Consider the following 20734-nt stretch of genomic DNA (forward strand, 5'->3'; position numbering starts at 1 on the left):
ACCGTTTTTCTAATATTGAAGTGTAAAGTGTCATTTTTCACTTTTTAAAGCAGCTCTGGGATGAGGGGTCGCCGACCCTTTAACTGTTCTAAATGGATACATCTAGTTCATCCATTTGTTATCTTTGTCCCTGCTGAGCAGAATCTCTATCCATTTAGAACAGTTAAAGGGTCGGCGACCCCTCATCCCAGAGCTGCTTTAAAAGGTGAAAAATTGAGAAAAAAGAACATTTTATTGTGAACGCCCTCGAGGCGCGACTAACAATATACATAAAATACTTCCCCATTAAATACAATTTAGCGAGAGATCCAGTTCAGGGGGAAGGTTAAATGAGTCAGTTGGAGAGACGGGGGTGGCAGGGAGATTCCAGTTGCTGCAGAAAAGTAATAGACTCCCAGCATGTTGCAGGCTACTGCCCTGGCCCTCACAGACAAGCAGCAACCCAGCAAGCACCAGTCCCAACCCAATACCAGTCAGGCCTGTTGTTTTGACTCTATACCTGAACCAATAAGATATCAAATTGGTCTGGGATGGACATCCATCGTTGGCCAGATTTAGGTGGATTACTGCACTACAAATCCCAGCATGCCTTATCATTATCATGGGTTAGAGCATGCTGGGAGCTGTAGTGAAATAGGCTCATAACAAATATTATGACAATATCCCTTTAACGCACCTACAGATGGTGGTTTCAATCTCTACTGAAAACACTGTGGCTTTCCATTTCTAGCCCTATATCAGCAGCCAGTCCAATACCAGCAGCTATGAGACCCTCCCAGGTGCTAATGAGAGTGGCGCAGACATAGCAGGACCCTAGCCACCCATACTCAGGCACTGGGCTGTACTTACTTGTTCCTGAGGCTGATATTCTCCGGCTTGAAAACTTCCTGGTAGGCAGATTTGTTAGAAATGATCAGATCCAGCCGGTGAACCGTCTCCACTACAGCCCTGCCGACAGAGAGCAAAAGGGTTAGTGCAACTGGATAACAAATGGACTGCTGTGTATACATTAGAGTGCCATTGTGCTCAGGGGAGCACCTCCTGCATATTTACACTTCAGTCCATCCTTATGTTCCCCTTTAAAGGAATTGTTCAGTATAGAAATAAAAACTGGGTAAATAGGCTGTGCAAAATAAAAAATGTATCTAATATATTTAGCAAAAATGTAATGTATAAAGGCTGGAGTGAGTGGATGTGTAACATAATAGCCAGAACACTACTTCCTGCTTTTCAGCTCTCTTGGTTTCCACCGATTGGTTACCAGGCAGTAACCAGAGACTTGAGGGAGGGCCACATGGGACATTACTGTTGCTTTTGAATCTGAGCTGAATGCTGAGGATCAATTACAAACTCACTGAACAGTTATGTCCCATGTGGCCTCCCTCAAGTCACTGATTGGTTACTACCTGGTAACCAATCGGTGAAAAGCAAGAGAGCTGAAAAGCAGGAAGTAGTGTTCTGGCTATTATGTTACACATCCACTCACTCCAGCCTTTATACATTACATTTTTGCCTAACTATATTAGATACATTATTTATTTTGCACAGCCTATTTACCCAGTTTTTATTTTTACACTGAACTGTTCCTTTAACCCTTTAAGTGCCAGCAGAATTTTGCATTTCAGTTGTACGAAATGCCAGACGTTTTTGAAACATTTTGTGCTCTCTCACTTTAAGGACATTTTCTAAGGGGAAGCCTTTTGTTTACCTAGGAAAACTACACATTGTTATTTTTCGAGAAAACCCAAGCTTTCTAAATCATGTATTTGCACCTCTGCAAAAATATTTATAGCGCTAAATACCAAAAAAAATCCTATTTTTCATAATACATGAGTTTATAGCAGAACAATATTGTATTTTATGCATGAAATCCAACTGATTTGGAAAGCCTCATGCCTCTTGAACGTGCCAATACCAGATATGTATAGTTTCGGGGAGATTTAGGACTTCTGTACAGCAAAAACTCCTGCCAGTATATTACAGAATTTTGAAAGCACTGATACTTTAGATTCCAAGGCCAAAAAATCCTAAAACAGTGGGTTTACCCCAGAAAACCATATATTTGTGAAAAGTACACATTCTGCCGATTCCAAAATGGGTAACTGTGTCTCTCTACTCAACTACCAGACATCAAAGCTTGTCTGAACATAGCGGTTTTTATAAAAATTATTATTAAAATTCTGAAAAATCACTTCAAATGTTTTTATTTTGCTGCTCTGCATATCCCACACTGTATTAGGTACCAAAAAAAAAGCACCTGAATATGATTGTCAGGGGACCACTGAACAGTTTGATGCCCATTGGGCATAGGATTACCAAAGTATCTGCCATTTAGTGACCCCAAAATGAAGTAAGCACATTCAAATAATCCTGTGGGTCACCAGCTAATGAATAAGCAACACATTGACTGCATTTTTTGTGGGGTAAAAACACAGAAATATATGCTTACCCCCCAAAACCATATATTTCAGAAAGTACACATTCTACCAAATCTAAAATAGGTACCCATAACTTTCTGCTCCAAACTAGTGAGTCGCAAGGATTTCCCAAAATTAGCGGAATGGTGAAATACCTGAAAATTGCCTCAGGAGCAGGATTCACTTACCCAGGGGGAGGTTCCTCTCTGACCATGGGAAAGAGAACAGCCCAGGAGCAGGAAGTACAGAGAATCAGAGCTCTGTACCTGGGTAAGTACTGGGGGAGATTGGATTCACTTACCCAGGGGGAGGTTCCTGTCTGACCATGGGAAAGAGAACAGCCCAGGAGCAGGAAGTACAGAGAATCAGAGCTCTGTACCTGGGTAAGTACTGGGGGAGATTGGATTCACTTACCCAGGGGGAGGTTCCTGTCTTGCCATGGGGAAGAGAACAGCCGAGGAGCAGGAAGTACAGAGAATCAGATCTCTGTACCTGGGTAAGTACTGGGGGAGATTGGATTCACTTACCCAGGGGGAGGTTCCTGTCTGACCATGGGAAAGAGAACAGCCCAGGAGCAGGAAGTACAGAGAATCAGAGCTCTGTACCTGGGTAAGTACTGGGGGAGATTGGATTCACTTACCCAGGGGGAGGTTCCTGTCTGACCATGGGAAAGAGAACAGCCCAGGAGCAGGAAGTACAGAGAATCAGAGCTCTGTACCTGGATAAGTACTGGGGGAGATTGGATTCACTTACCCAGGGGGAGGTTCCTGTCTGACCATGGGAAAGAGAACAGCCCAGGAGCAGGAAGTACAGAGAATCAGAGCTCTATACCTGGGTAAGTACTGGGGGAGATTGGATTCACTTACCCAGGGGGAGGTTCCTGTCTGACCATGGGAAAGAGAGCAGCCCAGGAGCAGGAAGTACAGAGAATCAGAGCTCTGTACCTGGGTAAGTACTGGGGGAGATTGGATTCACTTACCCAGGGGGAGGTTCCTGTCTGACCATGGGAAAGAGAGCAGCCCAGGAGCAGGAAGTACAGAGAATCAGAGCTCTGTACCTGGGTAAGTACTGGGGGAGATTGGATTCACTTACCCAGGGGGAGGTTCCTGTCTGACCATGGGAAAGAGAGCAGCCCAGGAGCAGGAAATACAGAGAATCAGAGCTCTGTACCTGGGTAAGTACTGGGGGAGATTGGATTCACTTACCCAGGGGGAGGTTCCTGTCTGACCATGGGAAAGAGAACAGCCCAGGAGCAGGAAGTACAGAGAATCAGAGCTCTGTACCTGGGTAAGTACTGGGGGAGATTGGATTCACTTACCCAGGGGGAGGTTCCTGTCTGACCATGGGAAAGAGAACAGCCCAGGAGCAGGAAGTACAGAGAATCAGAGCTCTGTACCTGGGTAAGTACTGGGGGAGATTGGATTCACTTACCCAGGGGGAGGTTCCTGTCTGACCATGGGAAAGAGAACAGCCCAGGAGCAGGAAGTACAGAGAATCAGAGCTCTGTACCTGGGTAAGTACTGGGGGAGATTAGATTCACTTACCCAGGGGGAGGTTCCTGTCTGACCATGGGAAAGAGAACAGCCCAGGAAGTACAGAGAATCAGAGCTCTGTACCTGGGTAAGTACTGGGGGAGATTGGATTCACTTACCCAGGGGGAGGTTCCTGTCTGACCATGGGAAAGAGAGCAGCCCAGGAGCAGGAAATACAGAGAATCAGAGCTCTGTACCTGGGTAAGTACTGGGGGAGATTGGATTCACTTACCCAGGGGGAGGTTCCTGTCTGACCATGGGAAAGAGAACAGCCCAGGAGCAGGAAGTACAGAGAATCAGAGCTCTGTACCTGGGTAAGTACTGGGGGAGATTGGATTCACTTACCCAGGGGAGGTTCCTGTCTGACCATGGGAAAGAGAACAGCCCAGGAGCAGGAAAGTACAGAGAATCAGAGCTCTGTACCTGGGTAAGTACTGGGGGAGATTGGATTCACTTACCCAGGGGGAGGTTCCTGTCTGACCATGGGAAAGAGAACAGCCCAGGAGCAGGAAGTACAGAGAATCAGAGCTCTGTACCTGGGTAAGTACTGGGGGAGATTGGATTCACTTACCCAGGGGGAGGTTCCTGTCTGACCATGGGAAAGAGAACAGCCCAGGAGCAGGAAGTACAGAGAATCAGAGCTCTGTACCTGGGTAAGTACTGGGGGAGATTAGATTCACTTACCCAGGGGGAGGTTCCTGTCTGACCATGGGAAAGAGAACAGCCCAGGAAGTACAGAGAATCAGAGCTGTGTACCTGGGTAAGTACTGGGGGAGATTGGATTCACTTACCCAGGGGAGGTTCCTGTCTGACCATGGGAAAGAGAACAGCCCAGGAGCAGGAAGTACAGAGAATCAGAGCTCTGTACCTGGGTAAGTACTGGGGGAGATTGGATTCACTTACCCAGGGGGAGGTTCCTGTCTGACCATGGGAAAGAGAGCAGCCCAGGAGCAGGAAGTACAGAGAATCAGAGCTCTGTACCTGGGTAAGTACTGGGGGAGATTGGATTCACTTACCCAGGGGGAGGTTCCTGTCTGACCATGGGAAAGAGAGCAGCCCAGGAGCAGGAAATACAGAGAATCAGAGCTCTGTACCTGGGTAAGTACTGGGGGAGATTGGATTCACTTACCCAGGGGGAGGTTCCTGTCTGACCATGGGAAAGAGAACAGCCCAGGAGCAGGAAGTACAGAGAATCAGAGCTCTGTACCTGGGTAAGTACTGGGGGAGATTGGATTCACTTACCCAGGGGGAGGTTCCTGTCTGACCATGGGAAAGAGAACAGCCCAGGAGCAGGAAGTACAGAGAATCAGAGCTCTGTACCTGGGTAAGTACTGGGGGAGATTGGATTCACTTACCCAGGGGGAGGTTCCTGTCTGACCATGGGAAAGAGAACAGCCCAGGAGCAGGAAGTACAGAGAATCAGAGCTCTGTACCTGGGTAAGTACTGGGGGAGATTAGATTCACTTACCCAGGGGGAGGTTCCTGTCTGACCATGGGAAAGAGAACAGCCCAGGAAGTACAGAGAATCAGAGCTCTGTACCTGGGTAAGTACTGGGGGAGATTGGATTCACTTACCCAGGGGGAGGTTCCTGTCTGACCATGGGAAAGAGAGCAGCCCAGGAGCAGGAAATACAGAGAATCAGAGCTCTGTACCTGGGTAAGTACTGGGGGAGATTGGATTCACTTACCCAGGGGGAGGTTCCTGTCTGACCATGGGAAAGAGAACAGCCCAGGAGCAGGAAGTACAGAGAATCAGAGCTCTGTACCTGGGTAAGTACTGGGGGAGATTGGATTCACTTACCCAGGGGGAGGTTCCTGTCTGACCATGGGAAAGAGAACAGCCCAGGACAGGAAGTACAGAGAATCAGAGCTCTGTACCTGGGTAAGTACTGGGGGAGATTGGATTCACTTACCCAGGGGGAGGTTCCTGTCTGACCATGGGAAAGAGAGCAGCCCAGGAGCAGGAAATACAGAGAATCAGAGCTCTGTACCTGGGTAAGTACTGGGGGAGATTGGATTCACTTACCCAGGGGGAGGTTCCTGTCTGGACCATGGGAAGAGAACAGCCCAGGAGCAGGAAGTACAGAGAATCAGAGCTCTGTACCTGGGTAAGTACTGGGGGAGATTGGATTCACTTACCCAGGGGGAGGTTCCTGTCTGACCATGGGAAAGAGAACAGCCCAGGAGCAGGAAGTACAGAGAATCAGAGCTCTGTACCTGGGTAAGTACTGGGGGAGATTGGATTCACTTACCCAGGGGAGGTTCCTGTCTGACCATGGGAAAGAGAACAGCCCAGGAGCAGGAAGTACAGAGAATCAGAGCTCTGTACCTGGGTAAGTACTGGGGGAGATTGGATTCACTTACCCAGGGGGAGGTTCCTGTCTGACCATGGGAAAGAGAACAGCCCAGGAGCAGGAAGTACAGAGAATCAGAGCTCTGTACCTGGGTAAGTACTGGGGGAGATTAGATTCACTTACCCAGGGGGAGGTTCCTGTCTGACCATGGGAAAGAGAACAGCCCAGGAAGTACAGAGAATCAGAGCTGTGTACCTGGGTAAGTACTGGGGGAGATTGGATCACTTACCCAGGGGGAGGTTCCTGTCTGACCATGGGGAAAGAGAACAGCCCAGGAAGTACAGAGAATCAGAGCTCTGTACCTGGGTAAGTACTGGGGGAGATTGGATTCACTTACCCAGGGGGAGGTTCCTGTCTGACCATGGGAAAGAGAACAGCCCAGGAAGTACAGAGAATCAGAGCTCTGTACCTGGGTAAGTACTGGGGGAGATTGGATTCACTTACCCAGGGGGAGGTTCCTGTCTGACCATGGGAAAGAGAACAGCCCCTTTAATCCCCAGTACTCCCCAAAACCTTCCTACCCCAGTACCTCCAAATCCAATGCAACCTGATACCATGAAAGTGACTTCCTTCTCCAATACCAGCAAAAGCCAATCCAGCCTGGTACAATTAACTGTGGAGGAACTACAAGTCCCATCATCCCCAGAGACACGTCTGTATGTGCTCCTCCGTCATTCCCTCTCCTTCCCAAACTATTCACACACAGCAGCCCCTATAACCCTCACTTACCGGTACTGCCTTTTGGTGTGCAACACCTTGGCCTCGGGCTCGCTCTCGGCGGCTCCCTGGCTCATGGTTTCCGTCACCACAGACTCGCCGAGTCCGCCATGTCTGTCAGACGCCAAATCTCGCGAGAGCAGCGGGGCCTAATGCGCGCGCAACGAGAGCAAGCGGTACCTGCAGTGGCTGACGCGCACGATGGTAGTGGGCGTGGCTAAAAGTGAAGGCGAGGCGTTCGAGGTTGGGGCGGGACGCGGCGTGGAGGCGGAGTTTGCTGTGACAGGTGCGTGCGGAGTCGGTGACTCTGGAAGGGAAATATGACAGGGGATTCGGCGGGAAATCCTTGCAAAGTCTGACTGGATTTGCTGTACGTTTATATACACGCTGGGCGCCTTTACCTCGTTTATGGCTGGGTGGTGTGTGACTGTCTGCAGTGATTCCTGTCAGAATAAAACAAACACAGCACCTCGGTGTTGCTTTACGGCTCTCTCAGTACAACACCCTCTCCTGTTAGTAATGAATGCAGGGCCTGTGACTGAGGCATCTCTTGTTTATATATTATACACATTACATTTCCCTCATTTTACATCTTTTTTTCTGGTCCCCTGTAAAATGGCGGTTCTACTGTATGTTATACACAGGGATATTCTGAGACCATTTGCTATTGGGTTTTATTATTTGTGGTTTTTGACTTATTTAGCTTTTTATTCAGCAGCTCTCCAGTTTGTAATTTCAGCAGTCTGGTTGCTAGGGTCCAGATTGCCCTAGCAACCATGCACTGATTTGAATAAGAGACTGGAATATGAATAAGAGGCCTGAATAGAAAGAGGAATAACAAGTAGCAATAACAATACATTTGTAGCCTTACAGAGACTTGACTACGACGTGACTTGGTACTGGGTGAGGGGCCAAATACCATGAAGCTGCTGAGATGGATTTCATTATGTCCTGAAACCCACAGGGTGGACCCACCTCCAGGCCTGGACTGGGGTTTAAAATAGGCCCTGGCTTTACAAGTACGAGACCCAAACAGCGAGTGTCTATGGCAAACAGAAGAGCTCAACCGAATCGCCCGCAACCAGCAAGGTTTGATCTGACCCGCGGGTATTGGCCCGCCCCACTCATCACTACTGCCCACAGCTGCCAGTCCACCTGCAACACATAAAGGTCTGTTATACAATATAACTTCCTCGTGGGGCCTCTCGTCTTGTGCCATGGGGCCCTCTGCAGAAGTCTTAAACCAGGTCCTACAGGCCTGGAATCCAGTCTCTGAGTAATGGGCAGGAATCACCAGATGTGCCAGTGATACTCACAGCCTGAGGAACACACAGTTCAGGTGGTGCACAGTGGGGTGGACCATCACCCTGTAACCTCTGCAGCCAGAATTCCTTACAGGGCATTAATCCATAGAATACTCCTAGCATGGACTCCCAGTGCTTATCATTGTATTGTGTGCTGGGCCAGGAGAAGAGTGCTTGGGAGCCAGGAGAAGAGTGCTCTGGGGCCAGGAGAAGAGTGCTTGGGAGCCAGGAGAAGAGTGCTCTGGGGCCAGGAGAAGAGTGCTTGGGAGCCAGGAGAAGAGTGCTCTGGGGCCAGGAGAAGAGTGCTCTGGGGCCAGGAGAAGAGTGCTTGGGAGCCAGGAGAAGATTGCTCTGGGAGCCAGGAGAAGAGTGCTTGGGAGCCAGGAGAAGAGTGCTCTGGGGCCAGGAGAAGAGTGCTTGGGAGCCAGGAGAAGATTGCTCTGGGGCCAGGAGAAGAGTGCTCTGGGGCCAGGAGAAGAGTGCTCTGGGGCCAGGAGAAGAGTGCTCGGGGGCCAGGAGAAGAGTGCTCTAGGGCCAGGAGAAGAGTGCTCTGGGGCCAGGAGAAGATTGCTCTGGGGCCAGGAGAAGAGTGCTCGGGGGCCAGGAGAAGAGTGCTCTAGGGCCAGGAGATGAGGCTCTGGGGCCAGGAGAAGAGTGCTCTGGGGCCAGGAGAAGAGTGCTCTAGGGCCAGGAGATGAGGCTCTGGGGCCAGGAGAAGAGTGCTCTGGGGCCAGGAGAAGAGTGCTCTGGGGCCAGGAGAAGAGTGCTTGGGAGCCAGGAGAAGATTGCTATGGGGCCAGGAGAAGAGTGCTTGGGAGCCAGGAGAAGAGTGCTCTGGGGCCAGGAGAAGAGTGCTTGGGAGCCAGGAGAAGAGTGCTCTGGGGCCAGGAGAAGAGTGCTTGGGAGCCAGGAGAAGATTGCTCTGGGGCCAGGAGAAGAGTGCTTGGGAGCCAGGAGAAGAGTGCTTGGGAGCCAGGAGAAGAGTGCTTGGGAGCCAGGAGAAGAGTGCTCTGGGGCCAGGAGAAGAGTGCTTGGGAGCCAGGAGAAGAGTGCTCTGGGGCCAGGAGAAGAGTGCTTGGGAGCCAGGAGAAGAGTGCTCTGGGAGCCAGGAGAAGAGTGCTTGGGAGCCAGGAGAAGAGTGCTCTGGGGCCAGGAGAAGAGTGCTCTGGGGCCAGGAGAAGAGTGCTTGGGAGCCAGGAGAAGAGTGCTCAGCGCCAGGAGAAGAGTGCTCGGGGGCCAGGAGAAGAGTTCTCGGGGGCCAGGAGAAGAGTGCTCGGGGGCCAGGAGAAGAGTGCTCGGAGGCTAGGAGAAGAGTGCCCGGAGGCCAAAAGAAGAGTGCTCGGGGCCAGGAGAAGAGTGCTCGGGGCCAGGAGAAGAGTGCTCGGGGGCCAGGAGAAGAGTGCTCGGGGGCCAGGAGAAGAGTGCTTGGGGGCCAGGAGAAGAGTGCTCGGGGGCCAGGAGAAGAGTGCTCGGGGGCCAGGAGAAGAGTGCTCTGGGGCCAGGAGAAGAGTGCTCGGGGGCCAGGAGAAGAGTGCTCGGGGGCCAGGAGAAGAGTGCTCGGGGGCCAGGAGAAGAGTGCTCGGGGGCCAGGAGAAGAGTGCTTGGGGGCAGCCATCAGATAAATATGGGCCTCTAGGTGCAATCTCAGCCGCTCTCCAAACACCTTGTGTATCCTCAGTTTAACTTGCCATTGTGTTATTTCCTATTCCCCATTGGAAAGCACTTAGTTGCCCCGTGATTGCCTATTGTCACAGGACAGGGACACACCCAGAGAAAGATAAGGCCGATTGTGTTCTGCAAGGTCAGGGTCCTGCCAGTGGGTGCTGCATGTGCCATTGCCCGGCCCCCCATTGACTTGTGTATGCTAATGAACTACACAAACATTATTAGAGGGAGCCTTATCTACACAAGTTGTATTTTTATAACTTGGAAGCTGCCATGCTGCTTGCTGTAAGATCCTTCTCTGAATCATGGCGATGCCTGTTGCTCCTTGTTTAGTTGTTTGTGCCAGTTTCTGGATTCAGGCAGCAGCTCATGGCACACCCCTCGGTGCTTCCCATAAGGATCCATGAGAAACCCCATGTGCTGGTGACAGGCAGAAAAGGGGGGCAGAGTCATGTCCCTCCCCCGCAGCTGAACACAATGCATATGAATAGGAAGAGTCACAGTTTCCTTGTATACATCTCCTTTATACCCGAGCCCAACCCAAACAAGAGTCATGGATTTTCTGAGTCACAGGACAGAGCAGTTTCATGCCCAGCAGGGTTCATACGGGTGAATATGAAACCTTCAGCTTCACAAATCAGCCCCTGAATCAGCAGAGCTTGCAATCTAACGTGGACACACTAGGATCCATTTTAAAAACTGTTTATTCCTTCCTCTTGTCTGGTTCTCACTCTTGAAGCAATGTAGCAGAAGTCCGAGGTTTGTTTGTTAGTTATCTGCCCATGTTGGTGGCAACGCGATCCCACTGGGGTTTTTATTTGTTTACATGTTATTTAATAGCTGCTCTGCATTACAGAGTGATCCCTTATCTAGAAAGCACCAGGTCCCAAGGTAAAGTATCCCATAACTGCTGTGATCAAATGACTCTGTTTCAGCCTGTTGTGGATATCTCAGTGGGTGTGGTTTAATGTGTAACTGAGAACAAGCCCCTCCCTCTGGTGCAGGTTTAACCTGTTTGATCTCTCTCTCTCAGCAGGTAAATACACAGGACAGAGTGGGAGGTGGAAGCAGGTCAGTCCCACCATGGACTCGGGCCCCCACTAGGGAGATATGAAGCCCCAGGATCTGGTAAGTAAATAGAAGACTCGTTCTTCTACCTTGAGTGTGTAGTGTGGATCCCTGAAGGAATTCCCTGTATCACCATTTCCGCTGCTGGAGGTTACGGTCAGACGTAGGATAAACAGCAGGGTCTGTACAACTCGCAACTGCACTTTAGCCTTTTCCCTTGTTTATTTATTACCGTTTGTGTAGGGGTGGCCAGGGCCAAATACTCGGCTTGTTATTTCATTTTGTTTAAACTACAACTCCCAGCATTTACCAACAGTATGCCGTCTTACTGACCCTCTCACACTACTATACACACCAACTGGCAATTACAGCCCCTTCTTTGATACCAACTTGACTTACTATACACACTGTCTCATGGTTAACATGCTCTTCTATATACATTGCTTCATAGTTAATCCTGTTCTCATTATACCATCTTGCTTTACTATACACACAGTTGTACCCCTGTCTCCTGATGCCACATACAAAGTTCCCTACAGTAACAGCCGTTAATCAGACACATGCCTTACTATACACACTGGCACATAGGACAAGGCAGCATTTCGGCTTGTATATCACAGTTACCTCCCTCTCCCCCTGATATCATCTTGCCTTATTATACACACTGCCCTAGTTTTATAGCCCCTTCTCTTGCCTGGCAATCTCTAGATTCTGGTTCCCAGGGCCTATTTTGAATATTAGTCCAAAAAGTGGGTTCCAGGCCCCCAGAGGGGCTTTTGTTCTTTTATCTGATATAGGAAAGTCCAGCCAATCCCATATGAGTAAATCTTATTGTGCATAGGGATATTCCTGCTCCTCTAAAGGTGGCCATACACGGGCCGATAAAAGCTGCCGACAGACCGTGTCGGCAGCTTATTGGCCCGTGTATGGGGCCCCATGACGGGCTTCACCGATCGAGATCTGGCCGAAAGTCGGCCAGATCTCGATCGGATGGGACAGAAAATCCTGTCGGATCGCGGCCGGCATCTATTCGTTGATGCCGGTCCGCGATCGACCGCCCATTTGGGCATCGTTAGGATCCGATCATTGGGCCCTAGGGCCCACGATCGGATCAGCCGATATTGCCCACCTCAAGGTGGGCATATCGGAGGGAGATCCACTCGTTTGGCAACATCGCCAAACGAGCGGATCTCTCCATGTATGGGCACCTTTAGTGTCCGTGTGTAATGTATTGGTTATAAGCAGAAGACTATCTAATTCATCATCCCTGAGTGTCATTAGTACATTCCTGTCCCCATGTTCATCTGTATAACAAGTCACACCGCTGCCGTCATCCCTGTTTTTGTAGAGCTGAAACAGCAACGCTTTAGGCTGGTTGGACACACTAGATAAGGGTTTCAGCCCATAGGTGGCCATACACTATAGGATTTTTCGTTTTGGAAGATTGCATTGCAATGAAGGTGAAACGAAAAGTAGGAGCGACTTAAGGTGGCCATACAATGTAGGATTCACTCGTTTCACAAGATTACATTACAATGAAGAGGATAAGAAAAGTCAGAGTGAGGACAACATCAAGGTGGTTCCTGATCCGAAAGAAAATTAAGGTGGCCATACACTGTAGGATTCGCTTGTCTCCCAAGATCGCAATATAAAGGGGATACTAAAAGTCGAAACGAGGACCACATCAATGAGCCAATGCGGTCCTCAATCTGACAGAGGAATCAAACGTGTCTGATCGAGATCTGGGCGATTTTTGGGCATATATCGATCGGGGAGGCCAGTCAGAGGGCCACTTACTCAAGCAGAATCAGTTTAAAGGACCTGAATCGCCATCTTAAATTGCCCGTGTATGGCCACCTTTAGCTGAACACTCTGGTGGCAGAATAAAAGCTAAGGCACATGGATAAGATTGGACCAACCTAATTGGATCTACATCATGAACATCTACTTCCCACCTACCAACCTACCAATCCCATGCATAGTGCAACTCCTGCGTGTGAAGGTGGCCATACACGGGTAGATTAAAGCTACGGATATGGGTCCTTTAGACCGATTCGGCAGCTTATCTGCCCATGTAGGGGGCGTTCCAACGGGTCTTCCTGATCGATATTTGGAGAGATTTGGGAGGTTTGATTTTTCTTCTTTTGGTGTGATCGAGGACCGCATCGGCTAGTTAATGCACCTATTCCCTTCGTTGTAACCCGATCGTTTGGCTTATTGCCGAAAGATCGGATTAACCTGATATCGACCTGCTTTTTTTGGGCATATTGGTTAAAACGTGCTGATCTAATAGTGTATGGCCACCTTCAGAGTTCTGCGACCCCATTACCAAAATAATTCAGTATAACTAACCCCCGGGGGAAACCTGTGCAGTCTCTAAAATAGAGATCCCCCCAGGGAATGTGAAGCCTTGTCCTTTAACAGTATTTTATTTTAACCACACAATACCAGTAGCTGCAGGCTGGTTGCTGTGGGTTACAGGACAGAATGTGTCCACATTAATACATAAGCCAAAGTCACTTGTGTAGGCAGCAGCTATAGTAGAAAGCACTCAGCCGTGGAGCAGCGTTACTCCTGATATGAACACTTGGAACTCAGCTAGTAAGGAGGAGTATGGGGGTGGTGGGTAATTTTCTGCCAGATACAGGAAGGAAGAAGGATATAAGAATAGAAGGTTGTGCCCTGAAATCAGCAAGGGAGGGGGGCGGGATAATATTTAGAAGTTCTGCTTCATGGAAATATTATAGCCATGGAACAAAACCCTGTGCTTGATTTCATTTAACCACAAAAAGCCGCTAGCAGGAGGCATAATTGTGCCCTCAGACTACCCAGCAGAGCAGGAGCCAAGAACTCTGTCCTCAAGACTAAAAGGAGACCAGCACAGTGAGGCCCTATTTTAGAAAGGTAGGAAGTAGTTACATACAACTGCCTGTCAGCAGAGATGGTAGAGATCACGAATCAAAGATGAAAGGCTGAACATGATGTAGTTGAGTTTTGTTTCTAACATCTTGCTAAACTGGGCAATAGGTGTAAAGGGGATTCCCAGGAATACTCGCAGATTATGAATTTGAGAACAGTGAGCTTATATAACAGCTTTTATACAGTAATTGAGGTGCTTTGAAGAGGTGTGGAGAAATAAGTCTGGACACGAGAGGCCATTATTTTACAGATGTGTGTCTTAGATAGTAGCGGATGTTGACCTACATAGCCCTGGAGATCCCTCCTAAATTGCAGCAGTTGTATATAATAGGATATGTATAAGCACACAGATGACCACATTATTTATTAATGACAATATACCTTACTTAGCATTTATAGGAGAAAAAAGGAGCAGCAGAACTGAAACCGCACTAGGTCTGTGTAACCGCCCCAAGCCGAGTGATCAAAGCATTCAGTATAGAGGTGCAACCACACAGGGTGGAGTAGACGCCTCTTATCTTCACTTGCATTCCTTTGCTTGCTTGAAAAAGTCAAGGGTTTCAGTCTGTACAAGGCTCGAGTTCCTTGGATCTGCCATGGATTTTATCCAAAAACAAATTCCTTCAGTCTACTGTTGTCTCCTGTTTCCTCTGTTAACACAAGGTAACCCTTGTTCTGTTTGTTTCACTGCCAGGTGCGATGGGAAGAGGCAGAACATGAGACAATGAGTTCTCCTTCTCTACCTTCAGCTTAAACCAGACAAGGAAAAATCGCATTTGTCGACAGAAGTCCAATGGTTGCTCCAGAAGCGCCTGAAAAGCAGAGAGATGTGGACAATGGAGTTGTAAGTGAATCTGCGGAGTTACCAAAAGTGACGGCACAACCCAATATGAATGTAGATCAAGCGAGGCCTATCAAATCCAACAGGCCACTTGATCATGGAGAGGATGTTGATCGGAAGCCCACCCTTGATCCACAGGACAGCCCAGAACGGAAGAAGTTAAAAAGTGTTGGGTTTTGTGAAGTAGACATTTCTACAACCCTTCTCCAAAATGGTGCTTCAGAAGACCAAAGTTGTGATCGATCATTGGACAGTGGAAGTCTCAATAATGACAAAGACATAGCCATGGATTTACCAGAGAGCAAAGATCAAAGTTCTCCTATTACCACAGGTCTGCCTTTACAATGCCGAAAGCACAGTGTCCCAACTTGCCTGTGTAAAGAGTGTGTGGAGAACTATTTGAACCTTAATGAAAGTGTAGAAGAACCTCATGTAGAGGAGGGTGGGGAAGATGGTGGGGATTTGCTGTGTGCAGACAGTTTGTCACTAGACTCCAACTTAGTTAAGAGCAGAAGTGGCTCTGAGAGGTCCCGGAGCTTAGTCTTATTAGAGGAGGATGACTATGGCCCTAGATATGAAGATGCACAAGTTACCCTGCCCTACCCTGATTATAGCAAACCACCAGACCACATCACAAGATTAAGCAATGCCGGACTGTTTGAGCCCTGTGAAGATCAAGCTGAGAAGAGAGAGGCAGAAGACCTAACCGGAGAGGAGGACTGCGAGTCTCAAAAGGTTATCCCTGCCTTTTTTATCCAACATGAGAGGCAAGAAAGCTTTTCTGGAAGTAGCCACAAAAAAGTGCAGCTTGAAATGTGTGAACATTTGGACTCTGATAAAAGAGAAGCAGAGGTGGAACCCCTACTCCGTTCTCATCGTTCAAGATCAGTAGATGTGGAATCCATGCAAGGAGGGCCTCAAATCTGCCAGTGTGATAGAAACTATCTCAAGGTCGTGGGCTCCTTCTTGCTCTCCCTTTTTGTGTTCCCAGCCTTCCTATGTTTATCTTACACATTCCTGCCCTTTGATGCCCCGCTGATGCCAGATATCACCACCAGGCTTGTTTACACCTTACGGTGTGCGGCATTTGCCTCATTCCCCACCATCCTTGGTAAGAACCATACCTTGTTATATATACTGTATATATAAAAGCTAAGAGCAGCAGTAGAAATATCCACCTGTAGAGACCACACCCAAGGGTACTAGACTATATAGATCTCAGTACTGCTGTTGTTTGTTTCACACATTGTGTTATTTCTTTCTCTCCAACCTTGTAAACTGCTGGCTCGTTGCTAGGGACACCCATTCAAGAAACAAGAGAGACCTTTGAATCCCAGGTTAATATTATTCTCGGAAATGCAAAGCTACTTTGATTACTATTGTCTACACAAAAGTAATTAGGTTAATTGCACACTTAGTGAAACAATTTGTGATGCTGTAGAAAACATTTTTCCCCTATTTTTCCGCAGGTGTAATAATCCATGGGATCTCGCGGCTCTGTGCCTCTTCCTTTGACCCCTTTAAACCCAAAGTGCGGGAGGTGACCATTCACCAGCGGTTTGTCAAGCAGAGCACATTCCTGTTTGTTTTGTATTTCTTTAACTTGTGTGTGCTGGTGACTTACATGCCTCAGAACTACCTGAAGCTCATCCCTCTCCTCACCTGCCTCTTTGCACTATCCCAGTAAGTCTGATGCACGGGGGATGGGCTGTTATAGGAATTGACTGTATGTGGAAACAGTGGCAAGTGTCATTCTTATTACTGGGCATATCAGAGACATTTCCCTTTATTTGAACTATAATTACTTATTTACATTTTTAATTAAGTGAAAAAAAGTTTCAATGCTACTTATCTCTCTCCTTGTGTTCCTGTATGGTATTCCAGATGATCCATATTCTTCTCCTAAGGTCCTCATCCAGCTTCCTTTCTGTCTGCTAATTTATACCATTCATATACACCTCCTCCATCAGCCTTTCTATGTCCCACAAATCTATCCTCAGCCTACTCTCTTCTCTATCATCAGTCTCTCCACCCATAGTTTTTACCCCATCCATCTCTCTCTCTACATCCCACATTTTAACCCATCCAACTCTCTTCTCCATCATCAGCCTATCTACATCCCAAGTTTCTACCCCATCCATCTTTCTTCTCCATCAGAGCCTCTCTACATCCCAAGTTTCTGACCAGTCAATCTCTTTTCTACATCATCAGGCTCTCTACATCCTTAGTTTCTACCCCATCCATCTTTCTTCTCCACCAGAAGCCTCTCTACATCCAATTTTTGTAAACCATCCATCTCTCTCCTCCATCATCGGCCTCTCTAAGTACTAAGTTCCTACGCAACCCCTCTCTCTTCTCCATAATCAGTCCCTGTACACGTCTTGCTTCTCCTTGCATTCCTGTAAACTTTTGCCTGTCTTCTTACCCAGTGTACCTCTCATTTCCATCGTCAGTCCTACTGCATTTCAAGTTTCTGCTTGTATTCCAGCAATCGTTTAAACATAATTTTATTTTGTGTCATGTTTTTCCTTGCAGTCCTTTTATCTTTTGGTGTACCATCTTCTTTTGTAGCCATCAGTGCCTCTGCCTTATATTTACCTTTATATTTCTGTAATTCTTCCATCACTCTCCCTTCTCCTTCAGCAGTTTTCTTACAACCCATATTTCATCTGTAATTCAACTTTCATCACCCTATGTCTTATATTTTTCCATGTATTCCTCCAATACTTCCTTCACTGACTTCTCTTCATCTTCATCAGTCCTTCTACCCCTTTCTCCATAATTTCCTTACCTGTTATCATGCCCTGTGGTCTACTGTATGTTCTCCATGTATTGTTTTAATCCATCTGTTTTCACATTCGTTCACTGATTTCCCTTTGCCTTCATCAGTCTTTCTACCCATTTTGTATGTCTCTATATAATTTTTTAATTTTTCAATCATGTTCTTCTTCTTTTGGTCCCTCCATGTTTCTCCACAACTTGACAGCTCAGAATTCCCAGTGCTTTCCACACTGTTCTCAGCTTCTAGTCCCTCCTCTAACTAACTTACCAATGTTTCCATACCACTTGCATTAGAATAACTGTACCTCTCCCTCATAAGTAAAGCACTGCGTATCTTGACAGCGCTATATAAATAAATGATGATGATGATAAGCCTCCTGCTTCTACCTTCCCTCCACACCACCCATTGAAGCTCAGTTCTGCCCTCTGACTCTCAGACTGCAGATACCTATGATACACCATAGATTCAGACACTGAGATCTTTTTGTTATATCTCTTTCCAGGCTGATCTACTGGCTGTCCTTTGCAGTTGGCCGATCATTCCGTGGATTTGGCTACGGTCTTGCCTTCCTACCTTTGGTATCCATGCTGGCTTGTAACCTCTGCTTCATGTTTCTTGTGGATCCGGAGAGGATGATTTATTTGGGTTTACCCCGTAAGGAGGATTCAAAGTCAAAAGCAGACGCTTTGGGCTAAAGGCGTGGGGCCCTCAGAGGAAACTGAAACAAAGAAGAAATGGAGCAGCCTCAGGTCACCACTCCAGTTTTTCATTCCCCTTTAGGACAAACGTTTAGAAACATAGGGAGGGTTCAGGTGCATTGTGGATGTTTCTTACTCCTCTCTTTCGGAACTAATGTTACACGCTTGTTTTAAATATGTTTTCTGATTGGTTGGTTAATGAGCACGAGACCACAAAACACAACAGTGGTCACTGAACTAAGATTAGATGGAGCTTTTGGAGGTCCATAAGGGTAAAAACACGGAGCTGCTACTTGTTGTGCATACACAATGCCTAAAAATACCCATGCCATAGACAAGGATGGCTTCTGCTAAAACACACGCAGTGTCTTAGCAAAGCCAATTATCACTATTCTCTAATTTGTAGCCGTGACAAGTAGCTGCTACCAGTAGCTCTGTGTGTCTTCACCCTTAAGGACCTAGGAAACGCATAATCCTCTGCCTATTTACATTAGCTTGATTAAGTACCCCAGTCGTACTTACCCAGTACTGAGTTTCTGCTGTTGGGCTCCCCTTACTTTTATATTCAGGGATGGGCAGTATGAAGCAGTTACTAAGTACAGTGAACTCTTGATCTGTGGAGCTGTTTTATATTACTTGCCCATAGATATCAGTTACAATGAGAAGCCTTTTCCATCTCTCTCATTTCTGAGTCCAAGTTTCTTGCCCTGACTGACGATGGGAAAGAGAGCAGCACAAAAAAGATTTAGAGCTCTGCACCAGGTTAGGTACCAGGGGGAAGTTCCATTTGACAGCAAAGAGGCCTATGTTTTATCCCAAGAGGAAATTCTTGAATGGCAAAGAGTTTAATTATAGAACAGTAGTTTCTGTTATATCATGATATAGGCATGATGAACAATTTGGAGTTGTCGTACTACTTGCTCCGCAACTTCTTACGTTAATTATACATAAGGTATTTATAGCAACTGTTTGTTGTTGACTAAACTGCCATGTTGTGTTGATAAAAGATCGACAGTTCAATATTTATATTCAAATAAACAAAAAATTGGTGGTTTGAATTTTGACACCAGCTTCCTGGTTGATTGAGTTCATGTTCAGTCACATCAGAATGCCGGAAAGCTGCTACTTAGTCAAAACTTTCACTCAGGATCAAGCTCTACCCTCCTTTATGACCACAGGGAGGAGAGCAGTTAGACATGGTTTTGAATGATTGGGCCATGTCTTGAGTGCTCGGCGGAAACAAATCGGAGCCCTTAAAGTGACCACATCACAGCAATTCAGCCTAGTTTACTAACAGGGAAAGTACGTTATGCTGTGTGTGCCAAATGAGCAGCTTGTAACAGAGATGTGAGTGAGCACATGTCTGTACAGAGGCAGTGTGGGTCAGATCTCACCTGCCTCACGCCTGGAGCCTTCCTCCTACTGCAACACAAAGTAATTACTGTCCTGGGCAATCATGGGTAGGGACTAATTGTCAGTTATGGCAACAGGGTGGAACATTAGGGAAGAGGACACTGCATGCTGAGACACCTTCAGCCGAAAGCGGAAATCCAGCCAATGTTTTTGTATTTGTGTAACTTTAGGCAACTATTTACATTGATACAGAAAATATATTGTGTTGCAGTAACTGACAGCACTACTCCTAGTAATAGCAAAGGAAACAGGATTCTCACCAACTCGTCTGATGGGCTGTGCACCAAAATATTTCCCTAATTATTATTATCCCACTGTTACTATAGGCACCATCTCTCCCTACTATACCTGCTATCCCACAGTCACACTCCCTTCCCAGAGACTATTATCCACTGTTACTATAGACACCATCTCTCCCTACTATACCTGCTATCCCACAGTCACACTCCCTTCCCAGAGACTATTATCCACTGTTACTATAGACACCATCTCTCCCTACTATACCTGCTATCCCACAGTCACACTCCCTTCCTAGAGACTATTATCCACTGTTACTATAGACACCATCTCTCCCTACTATACCTGCTATCCCACAGTCACACTCCCTTCCCAGAGACTATTATCCCACTGTTACTATAGGCACCATCTCTCCCTACTATACCTGCTATCCCACAGTCACACTCCCTTCCCAGAGACTATTATCCACTGTTTCTATAGGCACCATCTCTCCCTACTATACCTGCTATCCCACAGTCACACTCCCTTCCCAGAGACTATTATCCACTGTTTCTATAGGCACCATCTCTCCCTACTATACCTGCTATCCCACAGTCACACTCCCTTCCCAGAGACTATTATCCACTGTTACTATAGACACCATCTCTCCCTACTATACCTGCTATCCCACAGTCACACTCCCTTCCCAGAGACTATTATCCACTGTTTCTATAGGCACCATCTCTCCCTACTATACCTGCTATCCCACAGTCACACTCCCTTCCCACAGGGGTTCCCATGGGTTACA

General features: G+C 47.4%; 2 protein-coding genes across 5 annotated transcripts in view; one reads left to right on the forward strand and one right to left on the reverse strand.

Annotated features, from left to right (window-relative positions):
- LOC108700391 (protein SMG5-like) overlaps positions 1-7297 on the reverse strand; it is a 25477-nt gene extending 18180 nt beyond the window's left edge. The window contains exons 1-2 of the mRNA XM_041574533.1: positions 7033-7297; positions 850-948 (exon numbers count right to left, since the gene is read on the reverse strand). Of these exons, the coding sequence (XP_041430467.1) occupies positions 850-948; positions 7033-7097 (164 nt within the window). The 5' untranslated portion in view covers positions 7098-7297. The remainder of the gene's footprint in view (positions 1-849; positions 949-7032) is intronic.
- Positions 7288-19361, forward strand: tmem79.S (transmembrane protein 79 S homeolog). 4 transcript variants are annotated; one of them, XM_018233534.2, is made up of 5 exons: positions 7288-7306; positions 11026-11117; positions 14671-15928; positions 16287-16500; positions 18102-19361. In XM_018233534.2, exons 3-5 carry the CDS (start codon positions 14770-14772, stop codon positions 18292-18294), a joined length of 1566 nt encoding a protein of 521 aa, XP_018089023.1. In that variant the 5' UTR covers positions 7288-7306; positions 11026-11117; positions 14671-14769; the 3' UTR covers positions 18295-19361. The 4 variants fall into 4 exon arrangements, with proteins under 4 accessions (XP_018089023.1, XP_018089022.1, XP_018089024.1 ...); XM_018233533.2 differs by having other exon boundaries at positions 7291-7306; positions 11023-11117; XM_018233535.1 differs by lacking the exon at positions 7288-7306 and adding an exon at positions 10584-10748 and having other exon boundaries at positions 11023-11117.
- Positions 19362-20734: the final 1373 nt, after the last annotated feature.

This window comes from Xenopus laevis, chromosome 8S (assembly GCF_017654675.1).
Source record: "Xenopus laevis strain J_2021 chromosome 8S, Xenopus_laevis_v10.1, whole genome shotgun sequence".
In the NCBI taxonomy this organism is placed as follows: Eukaryota; Metazoa; Chordata; class Amphibia; order Anura; family Pipidae; genus Xenopus; species Xenopus laevis.

What these genes read in the sequence shown, in the direction of transcription:
- tmem79.S (XM_018233534.2), top strand. Translation starts at nt 14,770, where the DNA reads ATGGTTGCTCCAGAAGCGCCTGAAAAGCAGAGAGATGTGGACAATGGA. An exon ending in CTCATTCCCCACCATCCTTG is followed by an intron (nt 15,929 to 16,286) that starts GTAAGAACCATA and finishes ATTTTTCCGCAG; the next exon opens with GTGTAATAATCCATGGGATC. An exon ending in TGCCTCTTTGCACTATCCCA is followed by an intron (nt 16,501 to 18,101) that starts GTAAGTCTGATG and finishes ATCTCTTTCCAG; the next exon opens with GCTGATCTACTGGCTGTCCT.